At 37.5% G+C, this 23,565-nt stretch overlaps 1 protein-coding gene and 1 long non-coding RNA gene across 2 annotated transcripts; both read left to right on the top strand.

Annotated features, from left to right (window-relative positions):
• Positions 1-179: 179 nt before the first annotated feature.
• prkg3 (protein kinase cGMP-dependent 3) lies at positions 180-23,323 on the top strand. The gene is made up of 33 exons (XM_078943240.1): positions 180-241; positions 378-508; positions 599-684; positions 783-897; positions 984-1,099; positions 1,522-1,607; positions 1,682-1,825; positions 1,899-2,015; positions 2,103-2,231; positions 2,610-2,681; positions 10,225-10,298; positions 10,806-10,971; positions 13,012-13,101; positions 14,097-14,172; positions 14,283-14,398; positions 14,487-14,654; positions 14,723-14,836; positions 15,295-15,400; positions 15,521-15,584; positions 16,880-16,957; positions 17,038-17,126; positions 17,474-17,539; positions 17,664-17,711; positions 17,786-17,827; positions 17,912-18,023; positions 18,403-18,539; positions 18,624-18,713; positions 18,938-19,079; positions 19,659-19,822; positions 20,042-20,158; positions 20,321-20,383; positions 21,180-21,255; positions 23,097-23,323. Exons 2-33 carry the CDS (start codon positions 386-388, stop codon positions 23,181-23,183), a joined length of 3,273 nt encoding a protein of 1,090 aa, XP_078799366.1. The 5' UTR covers positions 180-241; positions 378-385; the 3' UTR covers positions 23,184-23,323.
• Positions 7,501-8,100, top strand: LOC105357212 (uncharacterized). The gene is made up of 2 exons (XR_911238.4): positions 7,501-7,784; positions 7,861-8,100. It is a non-coding gene; the product is annotated as an uncharacterized LOC105357212 (long non-coding RNA).
• Positions 23,324-23,565: the final 242 nt, after the last annotated feature.

Genomic DNA, 23,565 nt, shown 5'->3' on the forward strand with positions numbered 1-23,565 from the left:
GGAAATGGTAAAAAGAAAAAAGTATATTCTTTGTTATCGCTAAAATATAATCATATTTATGCCCTTTTTTTTCTGTAGAAAACACGGGTGAGCCAACCTTTGGAACATTGTAGTCATATGAGATGTGCAATGACTTTACTGCATCCACATGTGATTTCTTAACCTCATATAAATACAGTGAGAAAATCTGTTCAGTCAGAAAAACGATACTGCAAGGAAGAGTCAGCTGAACCATCGTCAGGTAAAAGTTGGAATTTAGTTGACAGATTTTATTCCTCTTTAATAGTCTTTAATAGTCAATCATCAGCAATAGCAATGTTTATTAAGTGATATAATCAAATGTCCAGCTGCCGTTTTTGTGTTTTTTGTATCATCAGTTTGAAGAATGTGTCCTCTGTTCCTGCTCTTCCTGGGGGTGCTGCTCCCTGCTGGATGGGCGCGCCCCCAACTTCCTCTTCTCTCTTTAGAGATGATTGACTTTGTTAACAAACTCAACACCACCTGGACAGTCAGTATTGTAATTTACAATTTTTCTAAAAAGTCTGCTGTCTTGAGCATTTGCTATAAATGGTACATTTTCTCTTAAATTATCCTCCAGGCCGGCCAGAACTTCCACAACAAGGACAGCAGCTTTGTGAAAGGACTGTGTGGGACCATCCTAAAGGGACCCAAGCTGCCAGAATTGTAGGTGTAGACGTTTGTTTATGAGTGTGTGTGCTCCTCACATGTCCAAAATGCTGACTGTCAGCAGGTTCATCTTATCTGCATTCTGTCTGGTCCAGGGCTCATGATGTTGAAGGCATTAAGCTTCCAGACAGCTTCGACCCACGTGAGCAGTGGCCCAACTGTCCCACACTCAAGCAGATCAGAGACCAGGGCAACTGTGGCTCCTGCTGGGTAAAGTGGACCGATTCCACAGATTCATGAATGAGAACATCAGTCGGCTACACGCTCGAGCCCTTTTCCTTTTCTTTTGTGGACAGGCCTTTGGAGCAGCCGAAGCAATTTCTGATAGAATCTGTATCCAAAGTGGTGGCAAGATCTCACTAGAGATCTCTGCAGAAGATCTGCTGACCTGTTGTGATGAGTGTGGCATGGGGTGAGCCTCAGAGACAAATTTCACTTTAACTTAATTTAATTGAAAGAAGAGGTTTGGTAAAATAGATCTTCCTTTTATGAGTCACAATTTCCGAAATTCCCTAATTCCGAATCACATGTAGGCTGTAATACTTGCTTATTCAAAGATTTGATAATATTAATACATTGTTGACAAATTCATGCTTTTTTGTCTTTAAAAGGAACTGAATAACACAATGAAAAAGCCTTGACGTCATTAAAATATCATTAAAGATTTTTTTTAATGTGAAGGCCTCTTTTGTTTGGAGGTTTCTGTGAAACACTTTGTGTTGCTTATTCTTTATTACTAAAGTTTGAGTTCAAAGCCATCCATTTGTCATAAAAATATATTCTACATGTTTCATGAAGTCTAATCAAACAAGTGATGCAAAATGTGTGTTGCAGCTGTTTTGGTGGTTTTCCTTCTGCTGCTTGGGAGTTTTGGACAAACAAAGGACTTGTGACAGGAGGCTTGTTTGACTCCAAAGTCGGTGAGTTCCTCACACGCAGGTTCATGCCGTTTCTGCTGAAACATCCACTCTCAGACCTTGCTCATGTCCTGCAGGCTGCAGGCCCTACACCCTCGCCCCCTGCGAACACCATGTGAATGGAAGCCGTCCTCCTTGTCAGGGTGAAGTGGAGACTCCCAAGTGTGTGACGCAGTGCAACAATGGATACTCACTGTCATACCCAAAGGACAAACACTTCGGTACGGGCACACGGAGCAGCTTTTCTTTAACGCCAGTTTGTGCTCTTGACCTCATTGGCGTCGCCCTCTTTAGGCCAACGCTCGTACAGCATTCCATCTCAGCAGGAGCAGATCATGACTGAGCTGTACAAGAACGGGCCCGTGGAGGCAGCCTTCAGTGTTTATGCAGATTTCCTGCTGTATAAGAATGGTAAGAAAAACCTGCAGTTTTGTTGTTATTTTTAAAACCTGCAGCTACATTCTCCCAAGTAATTGAATGTTTTTGTCCCTTCCTCAGGTGTGTACCAACATGTGACAGGAGACATGCTAGGAGGTCATGCTGTTAAGATCCTGGGCTGGGGGGAGGAGAATGGGACTCCCTACTGGCTGGTTGCAAACTCCTGGAACAGTGACTGGGGCGACAAAGGTAATACTTCTTCAACATGGCGACCTCAGAGACACTTCTTGGCTTGTTGGACTTAACAGATTCACAAACTTACAAGAGTGACTTTCTGTTCCTTTGTCTATGGGATGTTTAAAAATTCTTTGTTTTTAGACTTTTTTAATTTCATGGTTAGTACTTTATTTAGCTCTAACATGAAATGTTTCCTGTTTTTGTTTTTTTTTTGCGATGTAACGGCTTTTCCTCTAATGATGTTCAAATTTTAAAAAGTTCTTCTAAATTGTAAAGGTACCCAAAAATAAGGGACTCTTCTACTGTACTTTTGTAAGAGAAAACATCAGTTATTTTGGTTCTGTACCGACAAAGAGGCCTTAAAACAAATCTGTCTTCTGTTTCATGCAGGTTTCTTCAAAATCAAGCGTGGAAACGACGAATGTGGAATAGAGTCAGAGATGGTCGCTGGGGCTCCACTCAGCTAAAAAGGAAGAAAATCAGTTGATGGTTTATGGTTAATTGCAGCAAATCAACAGAAATAATCAAACAAAACACATGTAAATATTAGGGGTGTAATGGTTTATTTTAACAACGATTCGATTGAATTTGATGTTTGCGGTTGCCGATTCGATTCACCTCCAGTTAAGGTTCATTTTAAACAATCCAATTTGATCCAATTCACAGACCTAAATTGATCCAGGACATCTTTAGCCAAAACGTCAACCAGTGTAACTCAGAGAGAAATACCTGGTACTGAACAGTGCAGGGGACGTTTGCCAAATTCCTTGTATTTCTTCAAGACAATCAAGTTTAAATTAGTTATGTGTTCAAACAAACAAGTAAACAAGAATGAAAGTCAAATCCGTTCACATTTTAGTTTCCTAAAGTTCAGCCCACTGATGTTTTTTCCACATCCATATAATCCAAAGGGAACATTCTTAGAACAATCTAGTACACTGTATGGTCACATCATTATAGTCCACGCATTGGACTGGAATGATGGATTGATCCGTTTTTGTTGCATTACATGTGTGTTGTCTGCTGTGGGTCATTTTTACAGTATAGTAAATAAACCTATCATGCCTCAATCCAAATTGTATTTTTTTAATATCAATTTGATTATCGATTTATCTAATTTTGAAAAGATTTTTTTAAATGGTATGGTTCAATTCGAATTTGCCTCAGATCGATCTGGTTGAATTATAGAAATAAAAAATCCATTAATTGATTAATCGTTACGCCTCTATCAACTATTGAGTGTCTTAAACTGTTGGCAGACCTATTGGAAAATACATTTAAGTTTAGGAGTCTTTACCATTACTATCAATAAATAATTATGCTGCCATATTTGTCTAAGTAAAGTCAAACCACAACAATAATCTCATTAAATCATGTGGGCTTCAAAATATCATGTCTCACATTTTTCATGTGTTGAAATAAAAATGCCACCTTTAATTTATGATACACTGAACATCAACTATTTGTTTTATTCACATCTACAATAAGTACGTAAAATCTAAGCAAAAGTAAATGACTCACAAAACTTGGTCAAACACATCACATTTTTTTCTTTTTTTAAACATAGGCCTATATGTCAAATTGCAACATTAACTAAAACTTTTTAAGAGAGCAGTAGCTGCACAGATGTTTTCTGGACAATTTTCTGAGTCGAAATGTAAAAAGATTTAGAAAAGAAGACGTAAAAAATATGGTTAACATTTAAAAGTGATCACACCAATGATAAAGCTGAAGTAACCGCTTACAATGTGCTATATATCTCTCATTCCAAGCATAACAGTCACTGTTTTGAGTGTAATACTTAAAACATTATGTGCCCAAAAAGTTATTTTGCACCTCAAACTCAAAATTGTTTGCTAACAAAAATATTTTACTCTTGAAACTTAAAAAATATGTGCAGGGGCCTCAAAAGCAGCCGCCAGTGAAAATTCACCGCCTATGAGTTAAGCAGTCGCTGCTTGTTTTTTTGATGAGGAACAAAAATGTATTACTTTACAGCCCAAAATCAAATTTTTGATGTAATAATAAGTTCATGTTCACTTTGGGAAATATTCTTCTCCTTTGGGTGAATTGTTTTTATGCTCCTCTACTGTCCGCACCTGACACTGACTGACATGGACATGAAGGTTGATGCTGATTGGTCAGAAATTCTTGCAATCAGCTCGAAGACTGATTAGCTGCCTATTTGTTGACTATTGCTGACTATTGTAGCATAATTGTAATGTTGCGCCCTGCTATTTTCGAGTGCAGAAGAGAGAGACTCTCTTTTGAGCAAAAATTGTTTTGATTGCACATTATGGCGTTTCATCACTGCCATAAAGTAAAAGGGCGTAAAGACAAATGAGCAGTCGTATTTAGGGAATGAGTGAAGAACCTTACAACCGCGCAGGCGCAATTCTAACCGTGCCACCCCGCATCTTACAACTGCACGCCTGCAATCCTCACTTCCCCTTTACGACCTCACCAGGATTTTGCGTTGGCAGGGGTTCTCAAATTCTCTGTAGCACCTTTCAGGAATTTAAACATTTTTTAAAAAGTTTTTCCTAAAATGCCTGAACTTGTTTTCCATTCAGTTTCCTTAATGCTTAGATGAGAACTTTAACTGAATTGTGAATAACTGGATGCAAAAATAAGAATCTAAATTTTTGGAATATAAACTTAACAAATTACAAACATTTGAAGATTATGGTTTGAAAACACACAGAAAGAGGTGAGAAAACTTTGCAAGAAGTTCATAAGACATTTGTGTAATTTTTTTTATTTTTTATTGTGATTCCAAGTGAGAATTGCTGCTAACTAGTTTATTTTTTGTCACAGCGTTTGTATTTAATTTCCGAACTGCTGCAGATCATTGGAATGTAAATTTAACCCTTGTGCTTTCCTAGGCACTTAAACATTGGGAGTTGGGTCATCTAGACCCACTAGACAGTGCTCTGAACCTTTTTTCTTCAGTGATTTGTGATCTTCACTGGTGTCCATGGATTACATGAAATATTTCCACGTTTATCCACCTTTGTCATGGTAGGGAGAACACGTCAATGTAAGGGGGGGTCATCTAAGATAGCACAAGGGTTAATGAAGCCTCAGTCAGTTGAAAGAGCCCAAAAACACACCATGTCTTCTCGTGAACAGCCCTATGCTTTAAAATGATCGCACTGTTCGCACCAATGAGTTATATCACTAGAGGAGACACGCCCGCTTTAGAAGCCTGGCCGACGGTGGCGGAGCGCGACGCCATCTTGGTGAGGTCGACGACGCCCACATGACATTGATTTCTATTGATTTTAGTGGTGTCTAAGTAGCTTTTATAAACTGTATATATTTTTAGATTTAAATATATTTATACATATATATGAATATATTATATTTTATGTATATAATATATATATAGATACATCATTTGTTGTTGTTAAAGAAGAGAAACAATCAGCCTTAAAAGCTCAAACTTGAATGAAAATGCATTGTTGCAGGACTTCTTACAAATAAAAAAATTATTAGAAAGAATTTTTAAAATTAATTTCTAAACTTTTAGAAGTTTTAGACCTCTTTGACATGTAATTTAAACTATTTAGAAAAATCCAACAATAGGGAAATAATAATAATAATAAATCAATAGTAAGTCAATACAAACAATAAATAACAATAAATAAATAAGTCAATAAATAATAATAAAAACAATTATATTATTATTAATAATAGTAATAATAGTAATAATAATAATAATATTAATAATAATATTTAAAAGAAGTCCAAAAGTGAACAATAGATTTACCCTAAAAAAAACAGTCTGGCCTCTTATCAAAATCTGTTTTCACAAATGTTTTGAACAGCCAGACTGTATTACTAGTTGGTAACCACAGTGATCCATCTGGGTTAGCTCTTTTTATTGCTAAGATCCACTTTTTCCTAAAGTCTGAATCCGTTGGAAACCTGCAAGAAAAAAGTTCAGTCACTGAGTCAGAAATGTATAAATCTGTATAAATAGCCTAGTATGCTGTATACAGGTTTAGCAAAATAAAATGTACATTTATATAGACAGCAAATTACACGTACATCATGCAGCATGTTGATAATAGCCCTGCAGCATCATACCTGTCAACATCATGTGTTCTATTAATGAAGCCCCTGCAGCCTTAAAAGAAAAAAAATTAAAAAACTTACCTGTGAAATGATATACCTTCCTCCATCATGGACTCATTTATCTGATTTTGGCCGTTGAAACCCAAACAATGAACTGGTATTATGCAAAAAATGTGTTCACATGCATTCACTGCAGCAGTAACTTGACCTCACCAAGATGGCGGTGCTCTCCTCCCATGAGGAACCACGTGATGTCTCCTCTAGTGATATAACTCATTGGTTCGCACACCTACCCCACAAAGAGTTCACACACACAGACGTCCATGAACGTGTCAGCAGCAGCTGTAGTAACACCCTCTATACACCAGAAGGCGCTGTAGCTGCAGATGAAGCATAAAGAGAACCAATGACTTCTATCGCTAGGGGAGACATCACGTGGTTCCTCATGGGAGGCGAGCACCGCCATCTTGGTGAGGTCAAGTCACTGCTGCAGTGCATGCATTTGAACACATTTTTTGTAAAATGCCACTTCATTGTGCGGGTTTCAACTGCCAAAATTGGAGAAATGAGTCCATGAAGGAGAAAGGCATAACATTTCACAGGTAGGTACTATAATTCTTTTCTTTCTTCATTAATAGTACACATGTTTTTTTAATAGTAAACATGTTGACATGTATGATGCTGCAGGGCTATTATCAACATGCTGCATGATGTACGTGTAATTTGCTGTCGACATAAATGTAAACTTTTGTTTCTTAAACCTATATACTGTATACTAGGACTAGGCTATTATAGTATATAGATTTATACATTTCTGACTCAGTGACTGAACTTTTCTTGTAGATTTCTAATGGATTCAGACTTCAGGAAAAAGTGGGCCTTAGCTGTCACAAGAGCTAACCCAGATGGATCACTGTGGTTACCAACTAACAATACAGTCTGGCTATGTTCAAAACATTTTGTGGAAACAGATTTTGATAAGAGGCCAGACTGTTCGCTTGAAACCCGACACCATACCATCTGTGTTACACAAATTGATCACTCACATGAATCAGTAAATCTATTGTTTTTCTGTTTTTTATTGTTGATTTTATTATTAATTTATTATTATTATTATTATTGACTTATTATTTATATAAGGTTATTATTTATTATTATTTTCATTGATTTACTATTGACTTATTGTTGGGCTTTTATAAATAATTTAAATTACATGTCAAAGAGGTCTAAAACTTCTACATGTTTAAAAATTATTTTCAAAGATTCTTTGTAATAATTTTTTTATTTGTAAGAAGTCCTGCAACTATGCGTTTCATTTCATTTAAGTTTTAAGGCGGACTGTGGTGCCTCTGGCAGCTCTCCTCTCCCACCCCTCTCTGCTCTGGTCCTGAGGACTCCCAGCTGTTTCCACTCAACTCGTCTATCCACAGCCTTCATGAGGAGATCCAGATCCAGCATTCATCGCCAGTTCGTTGCTGCTCCATGGTGCCTAGTCTGGTCTTTATGGTTTGCTCTCAAAACTCTTGTCTCAAGCTAATCCCTGCCTACGCCTTGCATCCAGGGAACAAACCCTCCACGAGTGTAAACCTGGGAACCACCCTTTAAAACCTTCGGACCTCCTCGTTCAAGCCATTATCCTGTTCATGCCTAACCTCCAGCACAGCCCTTGCAGTAAGACCTCCAGCCACGCCACGACTTCAAGCCTGAATTCCGGTTTCTCGCCTAGCTACTCACCTGCAGTCACCAGCCATCACCGCCTACGGATCCACGTCCTGCAAAAATAAATCACCTTACTCACTTACACTTACCTTACTCTCTCCTGTTTTCCTTCCGGGTTCCAGCATCTGGGTCTTTTTTCGTTTCTTGCAAAACCTGACACTAACTGTTTCTCTTATTTAAGAACAATATATATATATATTGAATAAATATATAGATACATGAATATATATAAATTATATAAAAGCTACTTAGATGCCACTAAAGGCTATAGAAATCATTGCCATGTGGGTGCCGACGACCTCGCCAAGATGGCGTTGCAGCCCGCCACCGTCGGCCAGGCTTCCCAAGTGAGCGTGTCTCCTCTAGCGATATAACTCATTGAAGAGAACTCATGCTAATGACTGGGGGAAAAAAATCTGTTATTTCTTCTTTTTCTTTTAAAAAACCTTAGGATGTAATCAGAAAGGACAAAATAATCAAATTTACTCGCTCAAAATGAGTAAATATGAATGTAGAAATTCACACATGAAATAAGCATAAATAAAAAAGTGACAGAAATCGAACAGCAGAGCAGAGCTTTTGTCTAAAAACAGGAGAAGCATAAATATCTCCTTCATCTAACAATCAAGTCTTTACCAAATGCACAGAAAAATATTGAGATACTTGTTAAATTGTTTGGTATTTGGCAGCTTTGCTGTTGTAGAACACAAGATGGTATAAAGAATCTTTACCGAACAAGAAAACTCAGAGCACTGCAAGGCAAGCCTTTAAAGTTAAATACTGACGCTTTCGCCATTTAAAACTGTAGCTTAAATGTAAAAGACTACAAAGACAATTTGCCAAAATCTTTTGTAGTTGGTTTTAGCACAAAGTTTTAATTGATCTAAACTTGATGAGTTTTGTTTAAAATATCTGTTTTGTATCTTATGATCTGCCTGTTGTTTGCCTTTTTTTGAAGCTCATAACAGATGAAGATGTGGAAATAGAGGGAAATGTTTTACCTTTCATTTGCCTCTGAGGTTTCATTGAAATGTTCTGGTAATCAAAGCCTTTCAATGTTAAAAAATAAACGGCAATTGCAGGCGACAGTTCTTCAAAGTTTCCATGTTTTGGACATTTTTAAGCTTAAAGTCTTGTTTATTTACTCATCTTTTTTCTTACCTCATCGAACAAAGAACAAAGGTTTTGAAATGTAATTTAATTAACAAAAAATTGTTTTCAAGTGATGGGGTTTGAATTTTAGAGGACAATTTAGAAAGCTAAAAGCTTCTCTTTAATCTTTCAAATTGAGTTTATAAAGTCATCGAGTCAGTAAGATGATAAGAAAAGTGACACTAAATATAAATGAAAAGAAAATCCTATTTGGTTCCTTTTGAATGTAAAAAGCATCTATGGATGTGTCAAGTTAGAGCTGCACAAAAACCCGTAGGATTTTGTGTGGAAACTAACGTGTTTTCAATTTAAATCTTCTAAAAATGGAGGCAAATTGTGGCACATTTGGGGTTCCATACAGGAAATAAGCTTGACTTTAATTTCAACAAAGAAGGATTTACCTTTGAAGAGCTCTTATTTTAATGCACTAAGTTTGGCAGTTCTTGTTAGAATTAAACAGATTAAGCACATTTTTGTAATTTATGTTATTTTTAGCTGAGACTAGCGTGCCACTGTTCAGTTTTGAGGTTACACCTGTAAAATGATGCTTGTTAAAACCCATTTTACGCAAATATTTCAGACAAATGTATTTTACCTGTGACTGATAGGGGTGCTAAATGTCTCAAAAATGAATGTTTTCTTGAACCTAGCAGTGTTTTGTGAGGTAGTAACATGCACTTTGACATTTTCTGTTTTAAAAAGTTCTATTGAATAAACTGGTGTTATCCCCTCCATTAGCTATGTCATTTGTGTTGTGTGTTATTAAAGCCATTTTAATTTCTAGGCCTTCATATTTTAGTGTACTCAGAATTACATGTAATCCCAGCTGGGACATGTTTGGAAAAATGCATGCATGCGAATCCTGATGGAAATGTCAGAACTCATGCACTGCCTGCCACCACTCTCTCCTCTGCTCCCACATATCCAAAGCCTTTTATCTCAGCGTCCCGCAGTCATTATTGTCACTGATTAATCAGAGAGATATTAATAATTAACTGTGAACAATATGGGCCCACACCCTCTGACACAATGCTTACCCTGAAACCTCATTTAGATGCATTCAGGAGCCTGGAAAAACTCCTGTGTGGAAAAATAGAAACAAGCGGGCAGTTTCCGACTCTGGCAGATGTAATCTGTGAGCTGCCTTAGTTCACTTTACATGAATTCCCACCACTGCTGGGAGTCTGACTCTCCGAAGAGGTTTGTGTGAAATGCAAATACCTTTATTTGTTTGCAGAAACATAAAAGAAATGACAGAATCATCAAACACGGAGCTGGGATGTTTCTTCCCCTCTGAGGCAGACAGTTTTATACAGTTTTGCCCTAAAAAAAATTAAAAATCTTCACAAAAACAACATGAAAAAAATTGTATGAGAAAAATCAAAGACAGAAAAATTGTTTTTTGGCCCGCATGTTTTCTCTCTCTCACTTGTACTTCAGCTTTTTTCCATCTCATTCACCTCACTGCTACCTGGTGTGATGGGCGGAGCTTCAGGTTACAGTGGACGATTCAACGCTAGAGCAGCTGAGATTGACAGATACAGCAAAGGAAGGAAGAGGAAAGACTGAGAGGGCAGGGAACTCGAGTAAAAGACAGATTTGGCGATGTAAGCTTTAGAATCAGAGGTGGAATAGTGGAGAGGCTGTAAACTGCTCACTTTGGTCAGGTGTGTTCAGTCTGTACAGCGTCTGGGTTCACGAGGTCACAGGAGGGAGACTTTTTTGAAAAGCTTGAGCAGTTTTGGGGTTTTTGATCCAACCGGCCTTCATTGGCTGGACAGTTGCTCATCTTCACCTGCAGGTAAGTTTATTCTAGGTTTCTTCCTACTTTATTAAAACATATTAAAAACTTTACATTTTTTATTTTATTTTACTTGAACTCTTGTCCTGAATAATTTATTTAAAAAAGCTTAAAATTGCTTTATATGTGTGACCGTTTTTTGTGGATTATTCAAAATACATTAAAAACTGTAACTAAAAAGTAGGAAAAACAGATTGAAATATTTGTAACTACATTTAACAATTGTTTTGTGATAATTGAGACAAAGTATTAAAGTATTGTTTGCATGGTAAATTAGCTACATGCATTGTGAAATGAATGTTTATACTATAAATGGCTGAAGTAAGTATGAGAAATATAAAAATTAGCCTTTATTTTCATATACGTCACAGCACAAGACAATTTAGGAAAACTACAAAAAAATGACAAAATATGGCAGAACACTTTGATAATTCAAACGTACTTTTTAAAATATAACAGATATAAAAAACATGTTGACCATTTTTTAAATTAGGTCAATTTACATTAAAAAGTAATACATTCTTGTAAATTGTCTTAGAATATCAGTTCCCAGACAGACTGCAGTTAAAGTCTGAGGGCTAAATCTGTGTAACGATATGCTGTAACGAATGGAAAGTATGGTTTTAAAGAAAAACTTAAATGCTTCAGCTATTTTAAAATGTTTTAAGACAGATTTAACGAAACTTTATTATATGCATTCATCCTTTTTTACATTTTTCTTAAATTGTTATTTTAAGTTATATCCTTTAATTTGATAATAGATTAAATGTTACAAGTTAAAGGGGAGATGGAGAGAGCATCTCAGATCACTCTGGATGTTTCTAAAAACAGGGTGTCTTTTGAGGGTTCAGCTGTTATGAGCTACGAATATGAATTATAGATAAAGCAGTAGGAGGTTGACAGTTAGCTGTTTGAATATTTCTAATGATAAGCAGCATGGTCTGCAGCAGAAACTTAAACTGATTCATTTCTGAGTCTTAAACTTCACACATCTGTGTTGTTTACAGTTGTAAACTGATTGGAGTCGCCATTTTAGTCTCCGTTTTAGTTACACTCAGGTCGGAGTCTGTGAGGAGCGGTTTGTTGACCAGCACGCACTTAAGTTTATCAGTCAGCTTGTCCCGCTTGTTGCAAAATACCTCCTAGAAAGTCCCCAAACTCTGTTTTTGCGGAGCTTAACTGTTTATTGTATTTTAATGCAAATTAAAGTTAATGAAACACCCAAACCAGGGTCTGGTGAGAGGCTGCATGCAGGGGTGTGTTTGTTCAAGGCTGGCCTGTTGACACTCAGCTCTGCAGCTGCATGCTTTTCTGCTTGTTCTTATCATGTAAATGCTCCCTAAATGGTGAATCAGTGCTGGAAATGGAGCATTTTGCAGTCTGGGGCTCCAGTCATCTATCTTGACTTGATGTCCCGGTTTTTCTTTATTGCTCGAAGGCTTTATGATTTCCCTTTCATGTTGTACGCAATCTTAAAGCTGTCCAATGTCCAGGGTGAGACTGCAATTAGAGGTCATGTGACATTTGAAATGATTACATGCTAACAGCTTTTCCTAGTCAGACAGACATGGACACGAATGAATCTTTTTTTTTAGATGTTCTAATCATGTCACCAGACTAGTTGTGTTTCAAAATGTTGTCATGCCAAGTCTGCACACAGGAAAATATGCAGAAACATTATGTTGAATATTTTGCAGAAGCTTTGTTCTAAAAGAAGTTTAAAAATGTGGCGGAAAGCTGAAACAGTTGAAAGCGCACGCACAAACTTTGTTGGCTTGTTCCAAGAAAACATACACAATAACTTTTATTACAGAAACTGACCATCTGTCTGTGCAAGTTTCAAGGTTAGATTAGACTTTATTATACAATTTCTTTAATCTTGGTTCCATCATGCATTAAACAACCATCATAAATGTTTCTGAAAAGTGTCAAGATGTGCTGCAAAAGCGACTATTTATGTTGCTTTTGAATGGATTCACAACCTAAAGTTAACGTCAGATTGACATGCGACATTGCTGTGTTTGTTACTTTTTCTTGTAGTCATGGAGAAGCAAATAGCTGATCTACAGCTGCAGCTGGAGAAGCAGTGTCTTATCAACCAAGAACTGCAGAGGCAGAACAAGGAGCTGGGTGAGTACAACAGTTGCAGAATCGGCTTATCTTCAAAATGCACACAGCCTCACTTATGTGTGAGATGTGTTTTTAGTCACAATTATACCAAAGGCTGGAAAGTCCTCTGCTCCTTTCTGGATTACTGCTCTGACTTACAAAGTCTACGTATGACCAATAAAACATGTAAATGATTCTGAAGTTGCTCAGAGGCTCGCAGAAGCATTGTTGGAAAGCTCCACCCGTCAGGGAGGTGCGGGTGCAGCACACAAACACAGGAAAGACTTGAGTATGAGCAGCAGGATGGAACTGAATAAGGTTTTTGTTTCAACTCAAAGTATACAAACAAAATGTAGAATGTGTTACTGATTTTAAAAGCTGATGCTTTTGTTAAGCACGGATGCAAATCTGCTTAAAACATTAATCTGAGGCGCTGCTAGAAAGTTACAAAGAATATAAATTTGTCTGCTACCAAGTAGCAGTGGCGCCTTTAAAAAATAGTGGGCCACCCTTATTGCGCCTCTAGAGAACAATATGTTCACCCAAAGCAAACCATACAACTATCTTCAATCAATTAAACGTTAAAAAAAAAAACGCAAAAAGGTTGTGAAATTTCTTCTGCAGAGAAACTGCTCTTCACATCTCGACCTGTGGGGGCAGTAGTGTGCCAAAAGGCAACCTGCTGTAAAAGCAGAGAAACAGTAGAAGAAGAAACACTGCAACTTAAAAGGCAAGATTTGGTTTCAACATCAACCATAAACCAGAACTAAAGGACAACTTTACAAATACAAAAACATCTTTATAATTTGTTTTAAATAACTTTTTATAATCTCCAAGAAACAATACTTATAACAACTGGAATGGAAGTGAGATTAAAACTATGCACTAATGGGGGCGTAGTTTTTTGACTGATGGTTAACAGACAAATCCTCAGTTCATGCAGGCCACTAAATGTTTGAATTTAAAGTTTGTCTACAGGAATTGAGTTTACTTCGGCTCCTCTTTTAATTCCACAGAGCAGCGTCTGCAAGAGAAAGAAAACCTTTTGCAAAATCTGCAAAGTCAATATCAGGATCTTGGTATGAAGCCAACGCTCACACAAAAACACCTACTTCCCTCACTGCAGCATGTAAATTTACCTTTAATAGAGATCCATCTTATTTGTTCTTCTCTGTTTGCTCTCAGCAGACTTTCCCTCTCAGAGCAGTAATGAACCTGAACCCGAGTTCAGGAAAAGTCGTGTGGCCGTCATCGCCTCTGAACCGATTCCTGAAAACCTGGAAATTACAAGCAGCCCTGTCAAGAAATCTGCCAGGTTTTAAGCCCTTAATGCAGAAAAAAATGAAGTTTCTTATTAAATCATGTGCTCCTGTGAGTCCTATAAACAATGCTCTGTTTCGCCCTCAGTGAAACAGCTCTGATTATCAAAGCCATCCAAAAGAACGACTTCCTGAGCCGCCTTGATGAAGAGCAAATCGCCATGATGGTGGACCTTTTAAGAGCTTCCAACTTCAAACCTGGGGAGGAAGTCATTATAGAAGGCTGTGAAGGAGACAGCATGTACATAGTGGCAGGTGGGAGTCAGCTCTAGAGTGTGCTCCCCATGAAGTTGAGGATTTGAAAAAAGGACCTCTCTTCTCAGCTGGTGAGCTCATCGTCACCCAGGCAGGACAGGACCTCCGAACTCTGAGCATCGGGGATGTTTTTGGAGAACTGGCCATCCTTTACAACTGCAAACGGACAGCCACAGTTAAAGGTCAGACAGTCATGGAGGTACTTGGAGATTTAAATTATTCAGTTTTTCATGCAGTGCCAATCACCTTTATGTGAGCAGCATATGCTACACTAAATGTTTCTCTGAAGTACTCTAAAAGCTTTAATCAAGATCTGCAACATCCTTAGCAACACTTCACAGACAATACTCAACTATGCTTCTTTAATATGCTAGGAGCAGCGCCTACTTCTGATCAGAATGATTGGTTTTTCCAACATAAATGGAACTGCTTAAAAATTAAAGGTTTTAACTGTAAACCTTTTACTTCCTGTATGCAGCTTCATTTAAAGAAAATTAATTTGAAGCAACAGTTCTGCAAACATATTGCCAATTTCAGAAAACAGATTTATTGTTAAATTAATTGGAGTTTGAAAACGTAAAGTAAAAAAAAAGTGTCAAAATGTTGACATGTTGGTCTGATCCTGTCACTCATGTGGCAGCAAAAACTCAGGTGCGTCTTTGGTGCATGGAGCGACAGACGTACAGAACCATCATTACCAACAAGTCCAAGAAGAGACGAGGGCAGCTGATGGGCTTCCTGAAGACGTGAGTTCACACCCTTTCTAATCCTGTTATAGCAGAAATCCAGAAAAATATTTGAACACATTTAAATTTGAGGTCTTTGTTTCAGATTAAGGTGTTAATGATGAACTCTTCTGTTGTCAGGTCTCGAACTCTTAAAAACTTAAATGACGTGCAGTTGTCCAAAATCATTGATTCCATGGAAGAGGTGAGGAGCTTTTAACTTCATTTTTTTTAGTTTACCTAAATTTAGGAAAAGTTGGGACATTTTTTAAAACATAAGATAAGAAAATAAAAATTAAACGAGTCAATAGTTTCATTACAACCAAATGTTGACAACGAAACAATACAAAATATGGAGAAATCTCTGTGTGTCGGGGACAATTTGGATACTCATTATCTTTAGGCATTCAGATGACACTGCATCTCTCATAGCAACACTGTGTCAGTGTTAAATGATCCAGAGACACTTCCAGATATCTCAGTGGATAACCAAATCTTTTGGAATAAAGAAAGTAAGTCAATGTTGTGGTTTCTTTGTGTGGAAAAAAGTTTTGTTTCCTGTGGATCAAGACTAATTTAAATTGAAATAGTGGTCTGTGATCAGACATGTCCAGATGTTCTTGTAGGTTTTTAACAGCTGCTATGTCCTCCAGGAATATCACCTGCAACCAATTCCCTTGAATCAGAAAAACTCCCCTACTTACTTTGGTCCAGACGGCCAGGCCACTCTAGACTGTAGACGTACATTTTTAATACGGGGAAATCCAAATCTCAAGTTTGGTGGTAAAATTATATCAATGGAGTTCCCATAACTTTCAGAAAAAGGTTATAGCAAAAATGCCTTGTTACTGACAAGGGATTTCTTCCGTCGGGTCCCTATTGACTACATATTGAAGTCTATCAGCAATTTTTATTGGATCTATCATGTTTAGTTAAAGTCACCAAAGCCCCAGCATCAAAAGTTTATGAATTTTCCAGTTTTTGGACTTACTCTTCAGAAATAGTAATTTTGATGAATTCCAAACACTATTTATGCTAAACCGACAAAGTTTAAGCAGTGTCACAGACTGCTGCTTTTAGAGCGGTATCCAAACCGGCCTGCTGCTCTCCATTAAAAACTTCTCATTAAAAAGAGAATCTGGAGCATCATCCCAGTAAAAATACATCAAGGATGACAAGCAACTGTTAAACCTGAATCAGTCAAAAATTGGGATTAAATTTAAATCCAGAATCTCAGAACGTCAGAGTCCATATCGATTTAAACTGTTCTATGACAGAAAAGAAATGCAGAACCACGGTAGCTGTTCTGCTGTGAAACAATTCTCAGCAGCACAGCATTTAGCTTATGTGGTGTGTAAAGAGGATTTTTTTTATTTAATAACTATCCCCCTCGTGTGACTTGAAAGATTTTTAGTTTTCCTTTTTAATGAAATTCATTCAGACTTTCATTAAAAGGAATATTTAGGTATATTTTAGAATTTGTTCTCCTGTTATTTGTAGGTGAAGTATCAAGACAAAGAAGTTATCGTTCGCGAAGGAGCAGAGGCAAACTCATTCTACATCATCCTCAAAGGAGAGGTACTTGGTTGTCAGGATTCCTGCTCTCTGTTCTACTGCTTAGTCTGATCCTGAGGGGGTCTGTACATTTGCACCCTCAGGTTTTGGTGACCAAAAATGTGAATGGATATCAGAAGCAGATCCGCAGGATGGGGAAAGGGGAGCACTTTGGGGAGCAGGCCCTCATACGGTAACCGTGGAAACACATTTGAAAGAGCCTGCAAAGCCAATCCACCGCTCTCCACTATTCTCGCCTGCAGTCGTCGTGGCACTTTTGCTTGCAAAACCTGCCAATTAAGTGTGATGAGCGATTTTCTGTTTTAGAAAAAAAATAATGTACGACAGTTGCAGGATCCTGTTTTCTGGTAAAAGCACATCTGTCAGTTTTTCGGTGACAAACCGGTTTTGACTGCTTTAAAAACAAGCTGAATAAAAATAATTACTTTCTTTTTTTTAAACTATGACAAATAAAATAAGTGTAATACAAAACCATTTTATTTACGCTTTCATTTATACTTTTTGTTTGTCCGCCTTCAGCGAGGTCTTGAGAACAGCCACCTGTACTGCTGATGGACCCGTTACCTGCCTCTCCATCGACAAGGAGTAAGTCTGACCAAACAATGAAAGGTGCCATTAAATTAAAGTAAAACTCAGACTTTTTCTGCTCTTTTTGTGTGCTGCTTCTGTTGACTCCCGCAGAGTGGGAATAACTATGCCATTTTTTCAGGGTTTTTGAAGAGACCATCCCTGTTGAATACCTGGAACTGTTTGACGAGTATGTTTGCCACAACGCACCTCATTTAAATTAAAGCGAATTGTAAAAAATTGAGTTTACTTTTCTACTTTCAGCTCCAAGGTGATGCAAGAAGCAGAAACTCCTGCAAAGTCATTGTGAGTGGCTTTTGACTGGTTTATATTTGTTGATTACATGTCATAAAATTAGATAAAAAGTAAGGAAATGTGTGCTTTTATCAGGCCCAGCTCCACCCTGAGGTTTAAGGATCTGGTTCCTGTTTTATACCAGGAAGGGCGCTTTCAAGGAGATCCCGTCACTCTTGGAGTTGGAGGTTTTGGCCGTGTGGAGCTGGTAAATCTGGCTTTTCATGCAAATCTAAACCAGGAACTTTAATCTCTTTTAATTTATTTTGAAAAGTTCCGCTGCACATTTCAAAATATGTGTACAACAGTGTACGGAGCCCAGGGCAGGATGACATTAAAAAAGTAATAATAAATTCTTCCCTCTAATTTGTGTGCACAAAATGCTTGTTCATTATAATTTTTTATGTCATATCCAGGGCTCCATAATAACCAACAGAACATTTTGGGTAAAACAAAAAGCTGATGTGAAAGCTTTATTGTTTTTGGCTCAGATGAGATTTCTCTATTAGGAAAGCTATGTGTCGTTCTGTTTAAAACTGCACTTCCAGAACCCGAGCACAAATAATGATCATTTCTGTTATTCCTAGATGACCACAATAAAGCATGGAAAATATTACGCCATGAAGCGAGTAAGCAAGAAGCAGATTGTTGCCAAGAGACAAGAGGAGCACATGCTGTTTGAAAAGAAGATTCTCAAAGCCATTCAGTGCGACTTCATCGTCAGGTATCAAAGATGGCAAACTCCCAAGTCTACCATTTAATGCAATCATGTCTTAAAAAGGTGTTTGTTTTTTCCTGTTGATTCTAGACTTTATTCAACCTTCAAAGACACAAGATACATTTACATGGTCATGGATTTCTGCAGTGGAGGAGAAATTTGGACCAAACTGAAAGAAGTGTGAGTAGAAAGTGGGATGGGATGAGTTATTCAGATATTTTATGATTAAAAGCAATTTATTTACCCCAAAAAAAAGAAAATAAAAATTGCGACTCTGATACTCTGATTTTTGCAGAATAAAGGACAAATGTTTAAGCTTTTAAATACAAAGTGATATATTTGCTTGAATGCTCCAAGAGTGGATATTTTTTTTAAAGAAAAACGTTGTCTATTCTCACTCCTAGAGGGCGCTTTGATGAGCCTATAGCCGTGTTCTGCACCGCCTGTGTGGTGGAGGCCTACGCCTACCTGCACAAGAAGAACATCATGTACAGAGACTTGAAGCCAGAGAACCTGATGCTGGACCAAAGAGGGTACATCAAACTAGTGAGTGTCGCTCTGAAGAACTGGTTCTGAATTCATAATATGTTTAAACTCATATCAGGTGGAGAATGATAGATTTTTGCCTGAACAAAAATTGGTACCTGCTGTGCATATGATGCCTTTCCCCCCAGGTTGACAGAAAAATTTGAAATCAAAACAAAGTACACATAGTGGGGATATCTAGTTTTTATTCATAGAGTGAGCCGCATTCAACCCTCTCGCCTCATTTAAAATCTGTCAAGCTTCTGTGCAAACATAAATCTGAGGACAAACGACAACTGCTGAACCGTGTTATTACTATGTGTGGGAGAGTATAGCACACACATACACACAACTAAAACAGAATATTTGAATGTTTTTGAGTTCTCGCATTTCTGTTTGTTTCTTGGCCAGATATCTAGTTAATATTTTAGTCTGCCTTGCTTGAGTTTATAACGGAAGAACCAGTATTTTAAACAGATTGCAGGTAATTCACTGACCACATTTCTATTCCAGTGCTAATTCCTGATAGAAGTTAGTAGAAACATGAAACCACGTGGTTTCTTTTCCACTTTCCATAAGTAGGATTCCATCTGTTCACAGGTCGACTTTGGTTTTGCAAAAGAGTTGATGCGTGGAGATAAAACGTACTCTTTTGTTGGCACGCCTGAGTACATGGCTCCAGAGATCATCAAGAACCAGGGACACGACTTTGCTGTAGACTTTTGGTCTCTTGGCATTCTGATCTTTGAGCTGCTGGCGGGAAGGTAAGAGTGTCTTTTACTTTATTCACCATAAGCTAAAAAATCTAAGAGTCTTTAAGTACTAAGCATTTAGTAGGAAACCAGCAGATGGCAGCAGATAATTGTGGTTGACGTCTGCAGGGTTTAGTACTTAGATAGATATAAAGGTTTGACAAAAAGTTTTGCTTTAAACCTTAAAATAAACGATAGCAGTATCTCCAATATATTTATTTTTATTTCCAGCCCTCCCTTTTCAAGTTCAGAACCTCAGAAGATCTATGCCAAAATTCTGGATGGTGAGCTCAAGTATCCTCCTTACATGAATGAAGCAGCAAAGTCCATCATCAGTAAACTGTGCAGGTAAGAAGGAAAACACATCATGTTGGAAAGGTTTTTTTCCAGAGCAGAGTGTGTATTTCCGAGCGTATCTGCGTTTTAAAACATTTTTTTAGGATGTTTTGAAATTCTTTTCTTTCGTGAAGAACATTTTTTATCTTCTCTGTGATGAATGTGTTTTTGCAGACCTCGGCCGGGTCAGAGGCTAGGAAACACCAAGAATGGAATCAAAGAAGTGCGGCATCACAGGTCCGATCATTGTAACCAAAAAAGAAGTAGTATTAAAGACCCGCTCTGATCATCTTTTGGTCTATTTTCAAAGTTTTCCTAGTGGTCTTTTAAATATGATGATGCAGATTTGAACCTAAATCAAAAGAACTGTGTTGTTTTCTGGGACATATTTTCTACAGAGTGGCAGGAGTTCATTAGAAATCTACCTCTAAGTTGAGTTGTGGGTGGGACTGTTGGCGGGGTGCGTAGAAGTAGGACTCCGCTGATATCCCTCTGTTTACTCTCCAGCTAGCTTACAGACATTCACAACCCCAAGATAGCAGTACCGGTGCAACAATAATGGCAAACAATATCTGAGCTATCCATTCGTACAGTTTAGATCCAGATTCCAGCTCAGACGAGGAAAATAAAGATGTTCATGGATCCATTTGTCTGCAAGTGGATTCATCACAATGGAGTAGAACACAGAGTTTACGGCCCACCCATTTCAGTTGCTGCGTCACAAAAAAGCTTTTTTAAACCTAATTTTTATCTGCTCCTGATTCACAACGATTTGAATAAAGAAATGCTCAGAAAAGCTTAATTTAAGCTTAATTGTCTTATATGTCCTCCATTATCAAAAAATGTCACAAGAACCTGTTAAAAAAAACACCAAAAACCTTTTTTTTATTTGAGTGGGTCTTTACATTTTTAAGGTTTACAAAACCAAAGGTTTTGTAAGTACACTATTTTTTATGCTTTCTTATTCTAACGGTTTATTTCTTGACCTTTTGTTTATTCCACTCTCGGATCTGTAACCTGCATTTCCCTTCAGGTGGTTCGGCAACATGAACTGGCATAAACTTCGCCTGGGTCAGCTGGAGGCCCCCACAGTTCGACTCATACGGAAGGCAAGCGAAAGCGTCTTTGTGTTTTTACTCTCCCTTAAATGTAAAAAACCCCACATTGTCTTTGACCGTTTCTTTTGAAAAAACATGGCTGTACTTTTTTAGAAAGTCAACCTCAGACACAGTCCTTTAAAATCACTCATTCAAATATTATGATAGATGTAATAAAAAAAAAACAAGAGGTAAAGAATAAAGAGAAAGAAAAACAACATTAATACTCAGCAGCATCACAACAGTCACATAAACAACAACAAAGTACAGCTATTTTATTATTTCTCCATCCTTTTCTCTCATTTTTGCTCAGTCACATGTTCAGTCATTGAAAAACATCATTTTCCAATGAAAATGTTGTTTTTGTTGTATTTTACAGATTATTTGGCATTTTTTTGATGGTGGAAACATATAAAGAAAATTAAGCTGTGACTTTAAAAAAAGATTATTTTGTATTTGATTTCAGTTATTTCTTGTCAAGGCTTGTTTATATGCAGTTCATTCTAAATATCCCAGATCATTTTAATAACACTTATTTGTCTGAACAGTATTTTATTGATAGTCTAAGTCAGTGACCAGCAGTTTATTAAAGGGCTTTATGGAGAAGTTCCCTTACTGAGCAAGCAGTGGGCGACTGCTGAGAGAAAAACCCTCGTCAAAGGATGAAAAGGAAGAAACTACCAGCAGGAAGGCAAACTATCTGCTGGGATCGGTTTGGATCTAAGAAGACGAAAAAAGAGGCAAAACTTGTTTTGTGTCAGGCTCTGCAGTGTACCCTCTGTTTTTGATGCAAACACAGTTTAGGTCAACATGATTTTTAGTAGATTTGACTAAATTAAAGGGGTGTTTCAAACATCTTCCTGCTCAATATCCGATGATGAGCAGGAATGAGAGTTTCTTCTTTCACTTTTGGCTTCTCCCATCAGGGAAACAACCCTCCCTTGAGGATTGAGTTGCATGGTTAACTTTGCAATGTTTTTATGCTGGATGCCCTTCCTGATGCAAACCTCTCAATCAAACTGGGCTTGGGACTGGCACAGCAGCAGAGAAGGGAATACGGAGCAGCCTGGATTTGAACCCAGGTTTCATGGATGGAAGGCACTGCAAACCAGCACGAGCTAAACTGGCCCCCCCAGCAGGAGTGAGGACTTAAGAGGGCTGAAAAGCAGGGGCGCAGGTTGTTCCTCGTTTTTCCTGTTTTATGTTATTATTATCTATTGCACACACCAGTGGCCTGCAGCAGGCAGGGTAGGGTCGTGTCACTGTCAGCAAGGATTAGTCAATTGCAGTGTTTGTGGAATTACTGTGGTTCAAAATATAACTGAAAAACATTTTCAGTCCTCAAAAATCGTTATTTTTCATAAATAAGAAGTGTCATGGTGGATAAGAACCAGATAATTTCTTAGATTCCCTAAAAGTCATTAATTATAAAGAAAGTAAACTTAAAATCCCACTCCAATTATTCTTTGATCTATTTTCATTGCGTTCCAAGTGTTCTTTTAATTATGATTATGACATTTTTAGCCAAAATCCAAAAAACGGTAGTTTTCCAGGACATTGTTTCTGTAGTGACGGTATTTCAGTAGAAATCTACCTCCGAGTTGTGGGCGAGACTGTTGGCGCAGCCCAACTCCGCCCCCCTTCCCCTCTCCGTTGCAGAGTGGAGCATGCAGTCTGTGGAAATACTGATACATTTTCTTTCTATCTTTCCACCATCATTAGAAAAATGCTACAAGAACACCTTAAAAAACACAATTTTTTCTTGAAGTGGGTCTTTAAACCTCAGCTATTGAATAAAAAAATAACTGTACCAGCTGAAAATGACTAAACTTCCCCTTTGTCATCTTTTTAAGGGTCCGTGTTACATCAACTTTGACCGATTCCCTGTGGACCACACAAAGGCAGACGAAGACTTCTCTGGTTGGGATCGTGACTTCTAATTATTTTTATTATTTTTTTAATTTGAAAAATCAAAGGCTGGAAATCTTATTTTTGACATTGTTCAACTTACACAATGCAGCCATAAAAACTAATTTAGTACACTTTTGTTTAATAAAAATGACAAAGCTGCTACAAACAACCTGTTTTATAGAGTTGACCTTTTTTATGTTGTTATACTGACAAAGAGTCTTCTTCTGGGATTATCATCATCTGACTCATTTCTTAGTCCGATGAAATTACCGAACTTGATAAAAGAACCTAATAAGGTAACAGTTCACTTACAGAATAACAATTTGGTAAACTCAAATTCAGTAAATTTTGGCAGAATTTAACTAAGTACAACTGAAGCATTTAGATATTCAACGTGCAAAATTATAAATT

This window comes from Oryzias latipes, chromosome 24, assembly GCF_053564925.1.
Source record: "Oryzias latipes strain Hd-rR chromosome 24, Olatipes_Hd-rR_3.1".
Classification (NCBI taxonomy): domain Eukaryota; kingdom Metazoa; phylum Chordata; class Actinopteri; order Beloniformes; family Adrianichthyidae; genus Oryzias; species Oryzias latipes.

Excerpts from the sequence above, each read along its gene's own strand:
- prkg3 (XM_078943240.1), top strand. The coding sequence starts at position 386 with ATGTGTCCTCTGTTCCTGCTCTTCCTGGGGGTGCTGCTCCCTGCTGGA. Across the intron at positions 2,232-2,609 it reads CAGTGACTGGGGCGACAAAG|GTTTCTTCAAAATCAAGCGT; the intron begins GTAATACTTCTT and ends TGTTTCATGCAG. Across the intron at positions 13,102-14,096 it reads GAGGCAGAACAAGGAGCTGG|AGCAGCGTCTGCAAGAGAAA; the intron begins GTGAGTACAACA and ends TTAATTCCACAG.